This window comes from Cylas formicarius, unplaced genomic scaffold (genome assembly GCF_029955315.1).
Source record: "Cylas formicarius isolate icCylForm1 unplaced genomic scaffold, icCylForm1.1 PGA_scaffold_4__25_contigs__length_36172078, whole genome shotgun sequence".
NCBI lineage: Eukaryota > Metazoa > Arthropoda > Insecta > Coleoptera > Brentidae > Cylas > Cylas formicarius.
In genome coordinates this window covers 7,978,145-7,996,180 of record NW_026844334.1, presented here as the reverse complement: position 1 = coordinate 7,996,180, position 18,036 = coordinate 7,978,145, and the positions used below count along the sequence as shown (strand labels likewise).

General features: G+C 36.1%; 2 protein-coding genes across 4 annotated transcripts; both read right to left on the bottom strand.

The window, feature by feature from the left end:
• Nucleotides 1-6,346: 6,346 nt before the first annotated feature.
• On the bottom strand, nucleotides 6,347-11,126 carry LOC132701107 (odorant receptor 30a-like). Of its 2 annotated transcripts, none has more exons than XM_060668792.1 (7): nucleotides 10,656-11,126; nucleotides 8,186-8,425; nucleotides 7,804-8,125; nucleotides 7,655-7,754; nucleotides 7,507-7,599; nucleotides 7,303-7,458; nucleotides 6,347-6,519 (listed from the first exon to the last, which is right to left on the bottom strand). In XM_060668792.1, the coding sequence occupies exons 1-7, from the start codon at nucleotides 10,867-10,869 to the stop codon at nucleotides 6,469-6,471; spliced, it is 1,176 nt and encodes a 391-aa protein (XP_060524775.1). In that variant the 5' UTR covers nucleotides 10,870-11,126; the 3' UTR covers nucleotides 6,347-6,468. The 2 variants fall into 2 exon arrangements, with proteins under 2 accessions (XP_060524775.1, XP_060524774.1); XM_060668791.1 differs by lacking the exon at nucleotides 6,347-6,519 and adding an exon at nucleotides 7,125-7,249.
• A 1,139-nt stretch (nucleotides 11,127-12,265) lies between these two features.
• Nucleotides 12,266-17,748, bottom strand: LOC132701164 (odorant receptor 30a-like). 2 transcript variants are annotated; one of them, XM_060668886.1, is made up of 7 exons: nucleotides 17,553-17,748; nucleotides 13,900-14,139; nucleotides 13,535-13,850; nucleotides 13,168-13,267; nucleotides 13,026-13,118; nucleotides 12,805-12,960; nucleotides 12,266-12,648 (listed from the first exon to the last, which is right to left on the bottom strand). In XM_060668886.1, exons 1-7 carry the CDS (start codon nucleotides 17,737-17,739, stop codon nucleotides 12,598-12,600), a joined length of 1,143 nt encoding a protein of 380 aa, XP_060524869.1. In that variant the 5' UTR covers nucleotides 17,740-17,748; the 3' UTR covers nucleotides 12,266-12,597. The 2 variants fall into 2 exon arrangements, with proteins under 2 accessions (XP_060524869.1, XP_060524870.1); XM_060668887.1 differs by having other exon boundaries at nucleotides 13,900-14,136.
• Between the last annotated feature and the right edge of the window lie 288 nt (nucleotides 17,749-18,036).

The window sequence follows — 18,036 nt, the reverse complement described above, 5'->3', positions numbered from 1 at the left end:
GATACCAATATTACCAACTGCTAGAAATACAGTTTCTGTTGATTCAAACCCTTGGTGGCGACAACAGTACAAGCTAATTGAATGTGACTTGGATTAAATTGTTATCTTTATTTATATACTAATAACTAGCTAATTGTTCCTAAAACTGGAAAGATATACACTCACAGACAAAATTATTGCATCTTTCATTTTCTATTTTTTACAAAGTTACAAATCGAAGCTTTGCAATTTTTAGAGGAATGTATGAACTTGATTTTACTCTTCGCATTTATTTCAAATTATGAAAAAATATGCTGACATATCGAGAATCATTCCATTGGCTTTCTGTCTTAAAAACTTTCGATATGTGGTCGATGATGTTTTCAATGTAAGGGCAACACTGGCAAGTGTTGACTTGCTTTGGACGGCTGTGGTTGTTAGGACGGAACAATTAATATCACCAATGTGGAAATTATGTAAGGTGTTTTAGTTTTGGGTTCAGTGACTCGGGTGGAAATAGTTTTACGGCACTGATTTTTGGGCCGGATAGTGATGTAGGGGGGTAGAGGTTGCGCTGAGGGGTAGTACCTTTTATCAAGGACGGTGGCATCCAATGATATACTCTAGGGTTGTAGGCGATAACTGGTCTCCCAGGGCACCCAATTCTCACTTATGGCTCCACGTGCCACACCCTGGTAACCGCATCCACCTGCGGGCTGAACTAAGTGAGGATAGCCAGATATGGCGAACAGCGTCGGTTCTCCATATTAGGAGCGGCTGAAATAAACCTAGGAAGGCAACGGGAAACCACCTAGGATATCTTTCCCAAGTAAAATATCATGGTTTTGGCTGATGAATACAACGGCCCCGACTACGGGCGCTCCTTAGATGGGGCAGGGTGCTAAGAATCTCCCGATCAGCGAGAATCAGATCAACAAATCTTAAGAAAATTGGAACATGGAATGTCAGAAGCATGTACGAGGCAGGAAAGATCCACAACACAATAAGGGAAATGGAAAGATTGAATATAGACATACTTGGCATAAGTGAAATGAGATGGCCTGACTCTGGAAAGATGAATATTGATAATTACACCGTATACTACACAGGACAAAACACCACACAACATAGAAACGGAGTAGCAATTATCCTATCCAGAGACATAGTACAAGCAGTAACGAACGTAATACCCTGCTCAGATCGGATAATAATGATCCAATTTGCAACAACAACAGTGAATGTCAACATTGTTCAAGTGTATGCCCCTACACAAGAGTCGAATGATGAAGATATCGAAAAGTTCTATGATGACCTAAAACAGGTACTATTACACGCCAAAAAACATCAAGTAACGATAGTAATGGGTGATCTAAATGCAAAGATCGGAAAGGGTCAACAGAAAGACATCATTGGACAGCATGGTCTGGGGGTAAGGAATGACAGAGGAGACATGCTCGCCGCCTTCTGTTTAGAACATCAAATGGTAGTCACCAACACAATCTTTAAGCTGCCTAAAAGACGCCTGTATACTTGGAACTGACCTGCAGATACACCTGGCAAAGTGATCAGAAACCAGATTGACTACATTTGCATAGGTAAGAGATTTAGAAACTCTATTAAAGCCGTGAAAACATACCCTGGAGCCGACGTACCATCAGATCACAATCTCCTCGTAGCCAAAATAAGAATTCAACTTAAGAAAACCAAGAACAAGAGTCAATACAGAAATGCGAACATTGACAGAAATAAATTAATCAACGTGCATGTACGAGAAGTATCACAACACCTAGAAGAACAGATGCAAACGATTAGAACTGCAGAAGATAATATTGAGGAAATGTGGAATAAATCGAAAAACATTTTTAAAGAAATTCAGAAGAATAAGCTTTTAGAAGAAAAATCCAAGAAAACAAAACAAAAGTGGATGACAGAAGAAATACTGCGTCTTATGGATCAGAGGAGGCAGTACAAAAACAAGAACGAAACAGAATATAAGAAAATCCACTCAGAAATTAGGAGGAAGATACGACAAGCAAAAGAAGCCTGGCATGCTGGAGAGTATAAAGAAATTGGAGAAATGGAGAAAAAACATGATATATTTCACCTACACAAGAAAATAAAGGAAGTAACTGGATCGAGGCGACTGACACTGAACGGTGTCATTGAGGACCGGGAAGGAAACAGACTCACTGATGGAAAGGATACATTCAGTAATTATTTGACGACAATAGAAATTTCCAAACTCATCCTGAAAACATGACGCACACTGGACCACCAATAACTAAAGGGGAAGTCAAAAGAGCTATCAAACTAGCAAGGATAGGAAAGGCGCCGGGCCCAGATGAAATTAGAACGGAAGTACTTAAACTGCTAGAAGATAAAGGAATAGAAGCAATGACAGAACTCTTCAACGTTGTATATAACGCTGGAATAATGCCCAAGGATTGGTTGAAATCAGCCTTCGTTATGCTTCCAAAAAAGAACAGAGCAACAAAATGTAATGACCATCGGACTATCAGCCTGATGAGCCATGTTTTAAAATTATTCTAGCGCATAATACATGGTGGAATATATAGCAAATTAGAAGAAATAATTGGTGAAACCTAGATGGGCTTTCGTAAAAGGTTTGGGAACGAGAGAAGCCCTGTTTGGTGTGCAAGTGCTGATTCAGAGATGTCGAGACGTGAATTATGATGTATATCTATGTAGTATTGATTTTGAAAAGGCTTTTGACAAAGTACAACACGATAAACTGCTTCAACTTCTTAAAAGGGCTGGATTAGATACCAGAGATGTCCGAATTGTTCAAAATTTGTATTGGAATCAAAAAGCAGTAGTAACAATTGGACCGCATCTCAGCGGTGATATGAAGATCAAGAGGGGAGTGCGTCAGGGATGCATTCTGTCGCCTTTGTTGTTCAACCTGTTTTCTGAAGAAATTTTTGACGAGACCATGAGCGACAACATGCCAGGAGTGATCATCATTAATTACATCAGATACGCCGATGACACTTTAATCATTGCAAATACCAACGAAGATCTGCAATTGTTGATGAATCAGATTACTAACTCGTGTGCTCAGTACCGACTCAAACTAAATGTTAATGAAACTAAATATATGATCATTAGTAAACATATCTCACCTCAGAATGATGGCATATATGTGGAAGGTGCACCTCTGCAACGAGTTGGGAGGTTGACGTACTTAGGCAGTAACATCAATGATAAATGGGACCCATCTAATGAAATTAAAATTAGAATAGAAAAAGCAAGAGCAGCATTCGTAAAAATGAAAAAAGTTCCCTGTAACCATAATCTAACATTGAAACTGCGAATGAAAATGGTTAAATGTTACGTACTTCCGGTTCTCCTATATGGGATGGAGTCATGGATACTCACTGACGCGACCATCAAGCGTCTAGAGGCGTTCGAAATGTGGATGTACCGTCGTCTACTCAAGATCAGCTGGGTGAAAAACGCAGTAGTACTAGAGCGAATGAACAAATATCCGGAGATAATTTTAACCATCAAGCAGCGTAAGCTAGAATACTTTGGACATATTATGTGTCACCCTGAAAAGTATGCCATACTGCACCTCATAATGGAGGGAAAAATAAATAGCAAGAGAGGCCCTGGAAGGAGAAGAATTATTACCGAGAGATGAGGACTTTGCATATATACATTTTTAATAGGAAGAGCGGACAGGCTATTGCAATTTCTGTGGATACCTGTCACCCATGTCTAATATGCCTTTTGGTTGGCTCCAATACCTCGCATATCTGATTGATAAACAAATTATGATTTGTGGTTTATTTATCAGTCGTTGCACGTAAATTTCCAATAAAGCGCTTTGCATTCTCATAAATACACGGATATGTTATTATAATGCCGGCAAGCGTACATGCACCAAAGTTATTTTACTGGATTTTTTTTGTTTTAAAAAAGTTTAACGTCGCTAATGAGTTGATGGAGTATATCATGGTTAGTTGTTGGCGTTTAGTGAATAAAATGCAAGGCACATTTCAAATTGTCACTTTTGATTGAAGTAAGACTGTAACTATTTGTAAGAATCCATTTCATGAATTTTTTTAATAGCTGAATTTTGTTTACCTTGAATGAAAGAAATTTTCCATACCGCTGCTCCATAAACTACCATTTCTCTTTGCACTTCTTAATAGAGTTTTGTTGGTAATAAGGAAGGAAAGACCATCCTAATCAAATTTAAATCGTACTTTCAGATATGCGTGCCGCCATTGGTTCTCCTTCTCGTAGCCCAAGCGGCCGCAAATGATTCTTCAAAATTTCTACAGTTCGACGAATATCGACCCTACCTCGGAAAGTGTATCGGTGAAATCGCCGATAATGTTTCGCCCATATGGTTGATAATTTTCAGTAGTTTAGACGGTTTCGCCAGCGAATCCGTGACAGCGTTGCTTCGGCATCGGTTGAGGCCGACATATCTCGTCGACGTCTCATCGTCTTTGGTGCATCTTCCTGCGGATCAGTTCACGCAATTCAACGAGAAATTTGTCGCAATCGTGGTAGAAAACGAGCATCATTTCCACGATGTAATCCGAAAGTTTCCACCGGAGCACTGGTGCATGCAGGCCGACAATTTGGTGATCGTTATCGACCGATTCGTGAAAGCAGACGTTAACTATCTGGTTCTGCCCGGATTCGATATCATGTACTTTTATATAATAGTGACCTATAACTCCGTGGTAGAAAGAGTAGCAAACTACGAACAGAGTATTGTTCGATTGCGGATACCGTGCAATGGCATTTGGGGATTTGGTGCTCAACGCGGATATCTTAATTTCTTGGATCCTATCCACCACCACAACCGATTTAAGATATCGATGTTTCCCGGACCCGACTCACTTCCCGACGGAAATTCGTTCGGCGGCAAGGACGGCGTTACATCCAAAATCCTGATGGACTATATGGACATTCCTTACGAATGTGTCCAGCCTGTAGACGAAGAATTTTACGGAAACGACAGTTCGAACTCCGGTTCCTACGGACAAGTGCTTCGAAGGGAAGTCGAGTTGTCTTTCAATTCGCAGTTCATGTTGGATATATTGTCCAAGTCGAAATTGGTAAGTTCGAAATCAGATCAGACACTGACATATATCTAACAACTTATTAAGAGACACGACGTCATTTTGCTCAGTGGCGGTATCCGTTTCAGATAGACTACACATATCCACTGGACCGTAACGATGTAGTTATCCTCGTACCGCCGACGTATCGTACGTCAAATTACATTTACGCCACTCCGTTAGGCTTGACGATTATCATGGTGTCTTTAATAATGTTCTGCGTGTACACTGAACGAGTATCAACATCGAGCTGTAGAAATTCAAACGGTAGAAGAGTTCGCGCCAGCAGATTACCCGATACTATCAAACGCCAAGCTGGCGGCAATTCCCAATCTGTACATGCAGGAGGGGGACGTAAAAACTCGTACTCTTTCTCGCTTGGTGATAATGCGTTTGGACAACACTTGGGACGCTGAAGCCGCACTGCTGAGGAATTGCTCTCGCGCCGTCATATTGCAGCGGAACCACGCTGTTTATTACGAAAGATTGGCGAAGAAGAATGGCTCTCCATTTTGTTTTTCTATTGTGTCGCAGCCCATAGTGCCCAACCTGTCGACATATTTCGTGCGATTCAGATCACTGTATCTCGAAACTCTCGACGATTTGCTGGCGAAAGTACACGGATTGGTGGCCAATTTTAGCAGAGGCATCGACTTGCAAGAGTCCTCTTTCAAGCAGACGTTTAAGGCAGTAAATTTAAGGAAACGACATATGAATATAACAATGTTAGGATTTGATGCAGCTTGCATCTTCTCTATGGTGATCTTTATGGTCGAATTGGTAGTTCACAGGCTTACTTAAGCGTAGAAGAGAATCCAGAAATGAATACCTGTTTACATTTGGGTGGTACATCTGGACCTGAGACGCTGTTTTTACTGAGCATGCAGAATAACCAAAAAAACTGTTTTTTTTCAAATTGCAGTTTTTGAAAATATTGTATTGAAAATAGTGTACCACAGCGCCCATTTGTTTTGATCCCAGTCCAAGTATCGGAAAATGGGTCCAAACTGTATAACTCTTTTCAAAGCGTGACCTTAATTATGTCGTGTAAACAGAAACATATTAAATAGCCCTTTGAATGTGATAACTCTATAAATGTTTTTAACTAAATCTATAATAACACTATACAAGATCTGAAATGCGATATTTGTATGCGTTTCGAACGGTTGTTAGACATTTACGTTTATTTTTCCGCACATTTAAATTAATTGTGAAACCATCTATGGAATATAAAAATTTTATTCCAATAATCTATTCGCATTAGGTTTATCGGTGCTTTGATTATAGCTCAAATAAAAATATATTCTGTCTTTATCAGTGGACGAATTATGTTATAGCAATCACTAAAACTTGTAACCGATTTACAAAGAGTAGCAGTTCCTTAAAATTAACCACCACTTGTCATGACTGATGTGTAGGAATAGGCCAGTTTGAGTCTCTAAAAAGAGGAGGATATTTTGCACTACACGAAAATGTAAATCGTTTGTTTACCGAGATTCCAACGTCCAAATCCATCACCCCTTACTTAAGCGTAGAGGAGAATGCAGAAAGGAATACCTGTTTACATTTGGGTGATACATCAGATACATTAGATACTGTCTTCACTGAGCCTGCAGAATAACCAAAAAAAGTATTGTTTTCAAATTTTTAAAAAAATACGAAGAACTTCAAATGGCAATTTTTGAAAATATTTGAAAAGTCGAAAGTATGCTATGGCGTACAGTTGTTTTAATCCCAGTCCAGCAATCATAAAATTGGTCCAAACAGTATAACTCTTTTCAATGCGTGGCCTTAATCGAACTAGTCATGTCGTGTAAGCAAAATCGTGTTAAATATCACTTTGATAAGTTTATAAATGTTTTGACATACTGTTCCGGATGTTTTTAACTAAACCTATAATAACACTATACAAGATCTGAAACGCGATCTTTGTATGCCTTTCGAACGGTTTTTTTTACAATTATTTTTCCGCATATTCAAATTAATTGTGAAAAAATCCAGTGAATATTAAAATTTTATTCCAATAATTCCAAATAAAAATTTCTTCTGTCTTTATCAGTGTTATAGCAATCACTAAAATTTGTAACCGATTTACAAAGAATAGCAGTTCCTTAAAATTAACCACCACTTGTCATAACTGATGTGTAGGAATAGGCCAGTTTGAGTCTCTAAAACGAGGAGGATATTTTGCATTACACGAAAATGTAAATCGTTTGTTTACCGAGATTCCAACGTCCAAATCCATCACCCCAAAACTTCCAATCATCAAACTGAGAGGCTTTTGACATCTCATAATCATTATGTGCGCCATAGTTTTGATTTTGTTGTCTTGATCGTACCAGTTGCTTTCGAAAAGCGCTTTTGCTAGTTCCGTGCTCTAAAACAACACGTATCAACTTTGCACTGTCAAAGCTCTAAAAAGTACCTGGATGATGATCTCATTAGAACTCCAAGCAAATATAAGCAGTTGTATGACTGTGTACGTGAGTATTAAAATAGTTAAAAATGGTTTCTCTCCCTAGAACAACATCATTGCAAAGTTGCGATGTCCTGAACCTTACCCTAACACCTACCCCGACAATTTGCAAAATCTGAGTGGCAAAGGTTATGGAGGAAACCAAATATTCCATGAAAATTATAGCTCGGATGGATTGGTTTAATTCATCCACGTATCTGAAACAAAAAAGCTGCAGTCCCATTTCCGTTTTTCACGAAAGCTTACTTGATAATTTCCTGATGTTTGGCACACAATAACTTTAAGGTGTTCGGGTCTTTATCCGGTTCATTATGCAATTGCAACTTGTCGAAGTTCCTGAAACTATATTGTAATAGTTTGAGTTGGAGCCTCACGAAAACTGTCATGCAATTGACGAACGCGCTCACTATGCACGTGCATAAGCCGGTCAGTAACGGTCGAATATTTTGGTCTATCAGTACCAAAGTGTAATGCTTGTTCGTGTCGAACGGATACCAGTAGTACGCGAGGACGGGTTTTTCGGTAGCGTTGCTGTGTTGTTTAAAATGCATATAGCATTCTATATCCCCTAAAACACACAACCTGAAAATGTCAGTGAATATAGTTTGCACTCGAATATTTTTTTTACCAGATACACTATGACATATTCCGACCAGCAATACACACACAAGAAGAACTGTGGTAAAGTAATTGTTAAGCTTAGTATGTTGTTTATAGATAGCTTCCACTTCGGTATTAACGCGTTTGGCCATTTGAAATTCTGGTTTCAAGGCAATCTCAAGCAATTTGATGATCGCCTTCGATTGACACATTATGGTTTTCGTGGTATTTGTCCCTAGAAAGATCACCATGCCCATATTTCCAAATGCTAGAAATATACAATTTTGTTGGTAATGGATCAGGTTGAAGAAATGGCGTAAAGGATACCAGAAAGAGATTTCATATTTCCGTCCAGATTCTTTTTTAGTTTTTCTATCTTAGTAGAACAGTTGTTTATATTACTAGTGTGGTATGAGCTTCATTTTAGTGACAAGTGGTGAGTATTGCGCATATAACAACACGAGTATTATAATTTTTTTTTACTGCTCGTGTGATATATCAGGAGTGTTCACAAAGTAAGGTGACTTTTAAGTTTTATCAAAAAGCATTTATTTATTTATCCCCTTGTCCCCTTCAAACCATTCAAATTAACCTCCTCCGGAAATAATACACTTGTGAAAACGTTTTCTAACTTCTGGTAAGCACTTTTTGGTATAGCCTTGAGTTCTTCCGTCGATTTTTTCTTAATCTTCTCAATTGTTCCAAACCTCCTTCTTTTCATCGATTTCTTGAGTTATAGAAACAGGAAAAAGTTGTTCCTGCATTGGGACGATTGGGCTTTGGTTTCGACGTCATAACCATATACCCATTATTCATCACCAGTTATGACATTTTTGAGCATATCATCATTGACGTCGTTTAGTATTATTGACGCCACAATTTCGAAAAAAATTTCAACACTGATTCGACTGTTTTCCAATAGCATTTGTTTCACTTCTTCAACGCTTTCATCAGTTATTGATGTACTGGGGCGTCGTCAGCGTCTTCTCGGCCATCTTGGAACAGATTGTACTACTTATAAATATTTTTTTGCTCAAAGTAGATTCACCATATGCCGTTGCCAAAATTTCATTGTTTTTTGCAGCAATGTATTCTTTTTTTTTACAAAACTTTATGTAAATTCTTTGTTCCACTTTTTTATATCGGAAAATCACACATGCACATTGGCTGAAACTGTGAACATATATTAGGGTTACGTGTACCAACATAACAAAAAATATATAGAGGATCGAATGTATGTAGCCGGCACAATTACAAAAGTCACCTTACTTTTTGACAACGCCTCGTAGAACGACCTCAGTTCTATAATATTCTTTTATTTAAAATTGTAAAATATGGTTCGACATTACATATACAATTCTCACTCGATAGACGATATTCAACAATAATCATAGGTTGTCATGGCCACTACATGGTTTTCTCAAATCTTCCAATGGAAAGACATACAGTTTTAAATATGAAAAAACTTTGAAAGGCATATTAAAAATAGTTAACCAGTTCTTAGATATAAGAAGCTGTTCAGAACGCTCTTCTTTTGGTAAAGTTCATTGAAAAATACCAGAAGATTCATAAACGTGTTACGGCCTGGTGCTATGAAAAACCTAAAGAACTACTGACAGGATAACGTATTTGCTGAGTTTTTGTCAAAGAACTACAGTTCGTTTTACCTTGACTCATTGCATTTTATGATACGCGTCACAATATGAGTGAAGACCATTAGAGATGCTATTCTACAGGCTTTTTTCAAAAAGAGAATCAAAAGGTACACAAATAAGAAAAGCAAAGTCTTTGCCAATTTGGTCAATTTTAAGTAAAGATGGACGATAAGGTGACCTAAAACCTAAAAAGCTTCGAAGAAAACTTTGGTATTAGTGGTCGAGCAATACCAAAATCAAAATTTCAAGAGAATTTTTTATAACTTCTGGAGAAGTCGAAGGCACAAACCTGGTCGACATCATACGACGATGTAAAACACTCCGTCCAGCACATATGAATCGCTGTCCTAAGGCATTCCAAAAATCATCCCTTCCATTTTAAACATGCAAAATCTAGAAGATTACACAGGGCACTATTTTCTACATTTCTGGGTGAAACTGGAGAAAAATGAAGAACGGAAAAGAAAGTAAGTAAGAAAAGTACGGGAGGATGGAGGAGTAAAAGTATACAACGAAGGATACATCGACATTTCGAAAGAAAACTCGCAAAATGTAACGAATAAAATACTCAGTTGAGAAAATTTGATACTCAGATCATCAATGAATGCCTCAAGCAGCGCTGCAAATCCGACCTTATTCTTTATGAAGCTCCCATCAGGTCTTATCGTCACCAGGGTTAAGTTTTGCTTTTAATATTTATAATGCAATTATTTAGTTTATTACGTAACTCAATCAGACATACCCTAATAAGCTCAGTTCCTATAGAAAAACTATATTTATAGATGACGACTCTATAGGAGCTAACGGTTTAAAAAAACGATACAAGAATATATTTTTTGTTACCTGCAGCTGGATGGGTTTTCAACAATGCCGGCACATCTAGCCCTATAGAAAATATCAATAAATTGCAAATTGCCTGTGCCGTTACAGAGTAAGCGCCGTATAACTGTTTCTTCATTGCGGAAAATTCTTTAATTTCCATTCTCCAAATTCCCGCGGCAATCATCAACGATCTCATGTAACCGAAGTATTGCGCACTTAGGTCCATATTTAGCATTGCACGGGCACACACAGCGCAAATAAGTTTTATAAAAGGTAATATTTACGGGAAAAGGGGCGACTCCAAAGCCGTAACGCCAGAGGCGCACGTTAAATTTTTTCCTGTTTTAAACAAGCCTAAATGGTTGAAGATTAACTTAGAAGCAATGTTATTCAAATGTCTTTTTGTTTCTTAGATAACCAATGAAAGCTGCCATAGGAAAACGATTAAACCCTCTAGTGCGATTTAACAAGCAAAATGAACGTTTGTGGCGCTTGTGGAGCTCGTCGATTGCCAGTGAAGAAATTATCCCGTGGCTAATAAAAGAGTCGCGTATGCAAATGTACGTATTATAGCCGCAGGGTTGATTTATTATTAATGAGGAACGTCAGACTATTCAGCGGCGCCTTTTTATTTATTATTTAAGTTTGCAATTATTTACGTTTGCAAAATTAGAAGGCTCGCGTAGTGTTGAGAAGTTGTTCTTGAAGTTTGTGTTTGGGGAAATATATGAGAGAATGTTTCATTAGGTGTTCGTAATTAGTTTATTAGTTCGTATTAGAATTTGTCAAAGCATAATCATGACTATCTATAATAGGTAAGATTTTTCATCAAATTTGTTGCTTAAAGGCTTAACTTTCTTAATGACGCATTTTATACTTATTTTTAATTTTTTAAGAACTTTCACAACCAGGATGATTTTTAGAAGATTTCATCAAAAAACCTAAATAAGAATTTAATGCGGTTTAATTGCTTTATCTTATTTGCAGAGGCCATATTACCTTGGGAACAAAACGGCCCAAAACTTAATTAGTTTTGTCCTGTTACTATCTGAATCTTAGAACATTCAAAATAACTTGCAGCGCGAACTTCCATATTGAAAATATGAAATAACTTCAACTGGATGGTAAAAAAAGAATTGAAAGTCAATTTAAAACGTATCAGATGATTTGTATATTATTAATGTGTCAAATAGGGATGGCATAGATGAAATGGTTTATCCGGAGACTTTATTCACCGTTTAAATATATGGTCTTCGACGGATTTGGCACGTGTCGGACCAAATAGATAGATAGATAAAAAAATGGGTGTCCGCAGAAACACTGTTCGAGAAATTTGTCTTATTATCGGCAAACATATTCCAACTTATCTGCTGACTTTTTCTAAACTGTGGAATTCAGGTTTTTGACAAAAGTTTTCATTGAAAAATTTACTGTTTCTGTTGACAATTCGTTTGTTGGTCAGAGAAATGCTCAGGGGAAATATAAGTAAGAAAAAATTTGCGCTGTGTTTGGGTTTGATTAAAATTGCATTCCATTCTATAATCAGAAAATGTCGAAGGAAATGAATGGAAAAGGAATGCCTAATTGGGTGACTTATAAATTTCTATAAATATCAAACAAGTATCCACACTTTTTATCATTTTATATTATTTTTATTTCAAAATAACAAGTTCATTGATTTAATACCTCACTAAAAACTGTACATTTATGGTAACAAGAAAATTATTCTGAGTATTTTAGATATCACACAGGTAGCTATGTGTGTGTCCTAATCACTTTAAATTTAGAAATGTTTGATCATTAGCCAATGGCCATAAGTTGCTAAGGGACTGTGTGATAGTGATAAAACAAAAAAGGTTATTAAAAACGGCTAGAATTGAGAGAATGTATACCGTTGTTTTCTGAATAAGGGTTCATAATTCTAGCGAGATCCTTTGAATATCAATTTCACTTCTCTGTATCACTAGTTGCCACTTTTCATCACAGACGTATAGGTATATGCCAGTTTTAGTCGCTGAAACCAAAATAAATCGTATAATCCCTGTACTTTTAGAAAATTGGAAGTGTTAATCTTTTGGAAAAAATATCGCTATTAAACAGACTCAATTCACACAATTGTGTTTAATTTGGCTGACCCGTGGTTTTCAATAGGTTTAATTACTATATTTACCGAAACTCCAACATCCAAATCCATAACTCCAAACCGCCCAATCATCAAACTGAGCGGTTTCTGGCATCTCATTATCATTATATGGGCCATAACTTTGACCTTGGTGTCGTGGTTATACCAATTGCTTTCGAAAAGTGCTCTGGCCAATTCGGTGCTCTATCCAAAGTAAAACAATCTTATTTAACTAATATTTATAAAAGCTAGTTCGCTATGATATTTACCTGGACGATAATCTCATTGCAACTCCAAGCGAATATTAGTAAATGTATGATGGTATAGGACAATATTATAGATGTTATAAAAGGTTCGATACCCTAAAAAATAATAATTGTAAAGGGTTTTCAATACATTAATTCTACTCACTGCCGTGATTTGCAAAATCTGGGCTGCAAAGGTAAGTGATGAAATCATATATTCCATAAATATTATAAATTTAAGATGATTATTAAGTCCTTCCACGTATCTACAAAGTGTCATAATTTTTTGATAACAATAATACACACAAATTAGCAAAAATCAATAGACCATTGTCAAAGAATCTTGTTGGGTGGTTCAACGTATGCAGTGCAAATATGGATCCTACATTGGTTTGAATTTTACAATAATCATGCTTTATATTTATTTACACAATTTTTTTTTTGTTTTATTTATTCACAAGCTTTTAATCATTTCTCGTAAACTAATCAAAAATCTAGTTGGACAGCTATAACTATAGGGCCCATATAATTACCGAATCAGTTCTTGGTGTTTGACGCAGAGTATCCTCAGAATCGTCGGGTTTTTGACATTGTCTGGTTCTAACTGGTCGAAATTTCTGAAACTGTACTGGAGTATTTTCAGTTGGAGCCTCACGAAAATTATAATGGAGTTTACAAACGCGTTTACTATAGCCGTATAAAGTCCGCCTAAAGTTGGTCGGATATTCTGATCGACCAAGACAAGCGTGTAATGTTTATTTTTATCGAATGGATACCAGTAGTTCAGTGGTAGAGATTTCTCTGTGTCATTGCTGTTCCGTTTGGAATACCTGTAAGTTTCGATGTCACCTAAAACATAATCATGGAAAAAGAGTTTCCAGCTGGACACTCGAATTACCTAGTGTAGCAACACATAGTCCCATAAATAATAAGCACGTAACAACAAGTGTGATAAAGCAGTTGTTGAGTTTAGTGTGAAATTCGTATATCGCTTCTACATTCGCATTGACGCTTGTAACTACTTGAAATTCTGACTGCAAGGCAGTCCGAAGGAGACCGATGATCGGTTTCGACTGACACATCAACGTTTTGATGATTAGCGTCCCGAAAAATACCATGATACCAATATTACCAACTGCTAGAAATACAGTTTCTGTTAATACAAACCCTTGGTGGCGACAACAGTACAAGCTAATTGAATGTGACTTGGATTAAATTGTTATCCGTATTTATATACTAATAACTAGCTAATTGTTCCTATCACTGGAAAGATATACACTCACAGACAAAATTATTGCATCTTTCATTTTCTATGTTTCTCAAGATCCAACGTATGTCATTGCCAAATAAGTTACAAATCGAAGCTTTGCAATTTTTAGACGAATGTATGAACTCGATTTTACTCTTCGCATTTATTTAAAATTATGAATAAATATGCTGACATATCGCCAATCATCCCATTGACTTTCTGTGTTAAAAACTTTCGATATGTAGTTGGTGATGTTTTCAATGTAAGGACGGCAACACTGGCAAGTGTGGGCTTGCTTTCTGACTCATTGTCTTTGGACGATTGTGGTTGTTAGGATGGAACACTTAATATCACTAATGTGGAAATTATGAAAAGTGTTTTATTTTTGGGTTCAGTCACTCGGGTGGAAATAGTTTTACGGCACTGATTTTTGGGGCGGATAGTGATGTGGCGATGCATTAAGGTATAGATCTGTGTGCCTAGGTTTTCTATAAACTGAATGTTAGGTCTAATTTTCTATTGATAAGAATATTTTAGAATGGGAGATTATTATTATTTTCTAATTCAAGAAAATCTCGGAAATGTTTGTATATTTATAAACAATCCAAATATTACTCTAGCCTCTGGAAGTTTCTTTGAAACATGCTAACAATATGTGAAAATTTAAGTTTTTAGTATTCCCTTGAAATGGAGTAATCGCCTGCTACCTCTTAACAATGCTGTGTTGCTATTTTACATTCTTCAAATGAGTGATGAACTGGATGTTGTGTCCATACATTTCGTTTCACCGGGTTTCGGAGATCAGGACGTAGTATTTCAATCTCGATATCCTCAAGATACCGGACTACTCTTCTCAATAAAGATGATATAAAGTAAAACATACTCTTCAAGGATATGGCGCGTATGTACCAGTACATGCAAGAAGTCTTCAAACCTTCTGTATACTCGACCACGTCCATCTGGTTTTCACTGTTGTATTGTTACTGCGCACGTAACAAGAATTAGCATCCAATTTGAAGTCTGGTTTTATGTCATGATTCAAACTTAGAGACAATAACAGGACTTTTTGGATTTAAACCGATATCACTGTCTATTAGTAAGTAACTATTTTTAAAAGCTCTTATATCCCTAACTCAATCATCGGGCTGAAGGGGATATTAATTTGAAAACTAACCAAACTAACCAAAACTAACCAAAACTCGTTTAAATCTGAAATTACACAAAACTTCTGGATTTGATCAAACAAACTTGCTGACATTTCACCAATAAATCCTGTTGGCTTCTTCAGAGCATAACTGAAACTGGCTCGTATTTTACTCTGTACCTGCTTATATATTGTTTGATTGAGGCGGAGCTAAATGAGGAACATAAGCACCATCTCAGATGACTGACTTCCATACTGGTGAAACGCTACGTCGATGATACTTTTGTTATTTGGTCTCATTGTCAAGAATTCCTATTACATTTTCTTAGACATTTAAACTCTATATGCCTTAACATACGTTTTACCTTTGAATTAGAAACTAATCATAACCTCCTATTCTTAGATATTCTTGTCAATAGAAAATTAGACTTAACATTGAGCCATTGTGTTTACAGAAAAAATACGCACATATCATATACATTAAATATATTAAGCCTTCCATCACAAAATACACTTCACCACAAGCATCCAATAGCAGTGAGGCCGATAGCAATCCCACACTTGCCACTGTTGTCGTTCCTTACATTTAAAACATCACTGACCACATATCAAAAGTTATAAAGAAATATAACGTCAAATCCAAATTTACCACTTGTCCAAAAATCTCTCAATATCTTCGATCTGTCAAAGACAAAATTCCGGACATAAAATTTTATTCGACAAAACTAAAATTCTTGAATGTAATCAATTCGTAGTTAGCAAGTTTGTTTTAATAAAAGCCGACGCAGTAGGAATCCAGATGTTTTGTGAGAAGTATTACACTAGCCTGTAGAAGTTTCTTTGAAAAATTAAAGTAAAAAACTCGCAACGGATTTAGCAATAAAAACTCCACTGTGGTTAAAGGAAAAATTTGACTAAACAAATAGAATTTGCGGCATTTTAGTCTCTGGGTTAGGGAAGGTCAAACAATACAATTATTTCTTTTTGGATGTGACACACAAGTTGGGAGTTACCTCTGTACTTACCATGTATGACCTCTTAATATTAATGGGAAGATTATCCTTATTACAGTTTGGCATTTTCGATTAAGTCTCATATACAAATAATCATATCTTATCACCAATATATCATTAAGCTAATTTTTTCTTACAATTTTCCAATAAATCAAACCATTTCAAAGATATTATTAGATGTCAAAGATTGAAGAATTTAAACAAAACTAACTTTTTATTCTGAATTTTGTTTTCTGAAAAATCATTATCGTGAACTGGTTTCAATTATTCTTATAGGAATTTTATTGTTCTACAAAAATGGAATTCCCATGGGCACTTGTATTTATTGTTTTTAATAAATATTTTGAATTAATTCATTGAATTAGTAAATTTTGAGATTATTTATTATCTTATTTAGAAAGAAAAAAGTTCTTTTTTCAAGAAATGTCAATAAATGCATTAATAGAAAAATAATTGTATTCCACCATATGAAATTTTTTGCCTTAATACAGTATTAATGGAAAAATATACATTTTTTAGATTTACTTATACAAATCGCTTTTTATTACAGTCTGGAAATAGTCCTCGAAGTTCTTTGACAACTTGCTTCAAGTATTGAAACTGTTCTTAGTTGATTATATTCCAATATTCCAATTCATTTTCGTTATAAATCTCATGTTAGGTCAAAGATTTTGATCAAATTGAATGATTTTTGACAAACGAAGTCACTTAAATCCTTTTTAATAATCGAATTGGTGTTCTTTTAATCGATCTCAATTTTTTTAAGCCCATAATTTATATCATCTCGAATTTTTTCAGCTTCGATTTTTTTATGTCTTTTTTTATATCGAGTGGAACAGTACCAACAAACAGTGATAAATTATCAATAAAAATTGACTTAATGACCTATTGGTGATAAGATATGGTTATTTATATATGAGTCTAAATCGAAGACGCAAATATTCCCATTAATATTAAAAGCTCATACGTGGCAAGTACTTTCTAGAGGTAACAGCAACTGGTTTTCGTGTGTCAGATCAAAAAAAATTGTTTTAACTCACCCTACTGTGGGTTTATTTAGAAAATGAGGAAGCAAAAACATATTTGCTCAATTCTCACCAATTACTGAACTTGTCCTTACTTTATGTTTCGCTTTTCGTCATTACCTGCTGCCGGATCAGACTTCATTAGACCCGGCACATCCAGCGCTACAGAGAAAATCAGTGAGGTACAAATTAGCTGAATTATTACTGAGTAAACGGCGTAAAATCTTTTCTCGGGAGCCGAAAATTCCTCTTCTATTTTCCACATGCCGGCACCAATCATCAACCACCTTATATAGCGAAAGTACATTCCGCTGGAGTTCATAACGCAAACTGCAGCCAGGAAAATTAACAACTTGGGTTTTATATTATTCATACAATTTTTGCGACGGCGGTTTAATACCAAAGGGTTGATCGTTTTAAAGGAATAGCAGTTTCATTGGCGTAACAACATTTTTCAAATCCGTTGTAAATTTGTTACTTGACATTTAGTACTATGATTAAAATATTGCCGTGGCAACTAATTTTATGCCATATTGCGATCTTTATACAGGATAGCTTAACACTTGTCTCCCATAATCGGATAACATGACTGCTTAAAATCGAG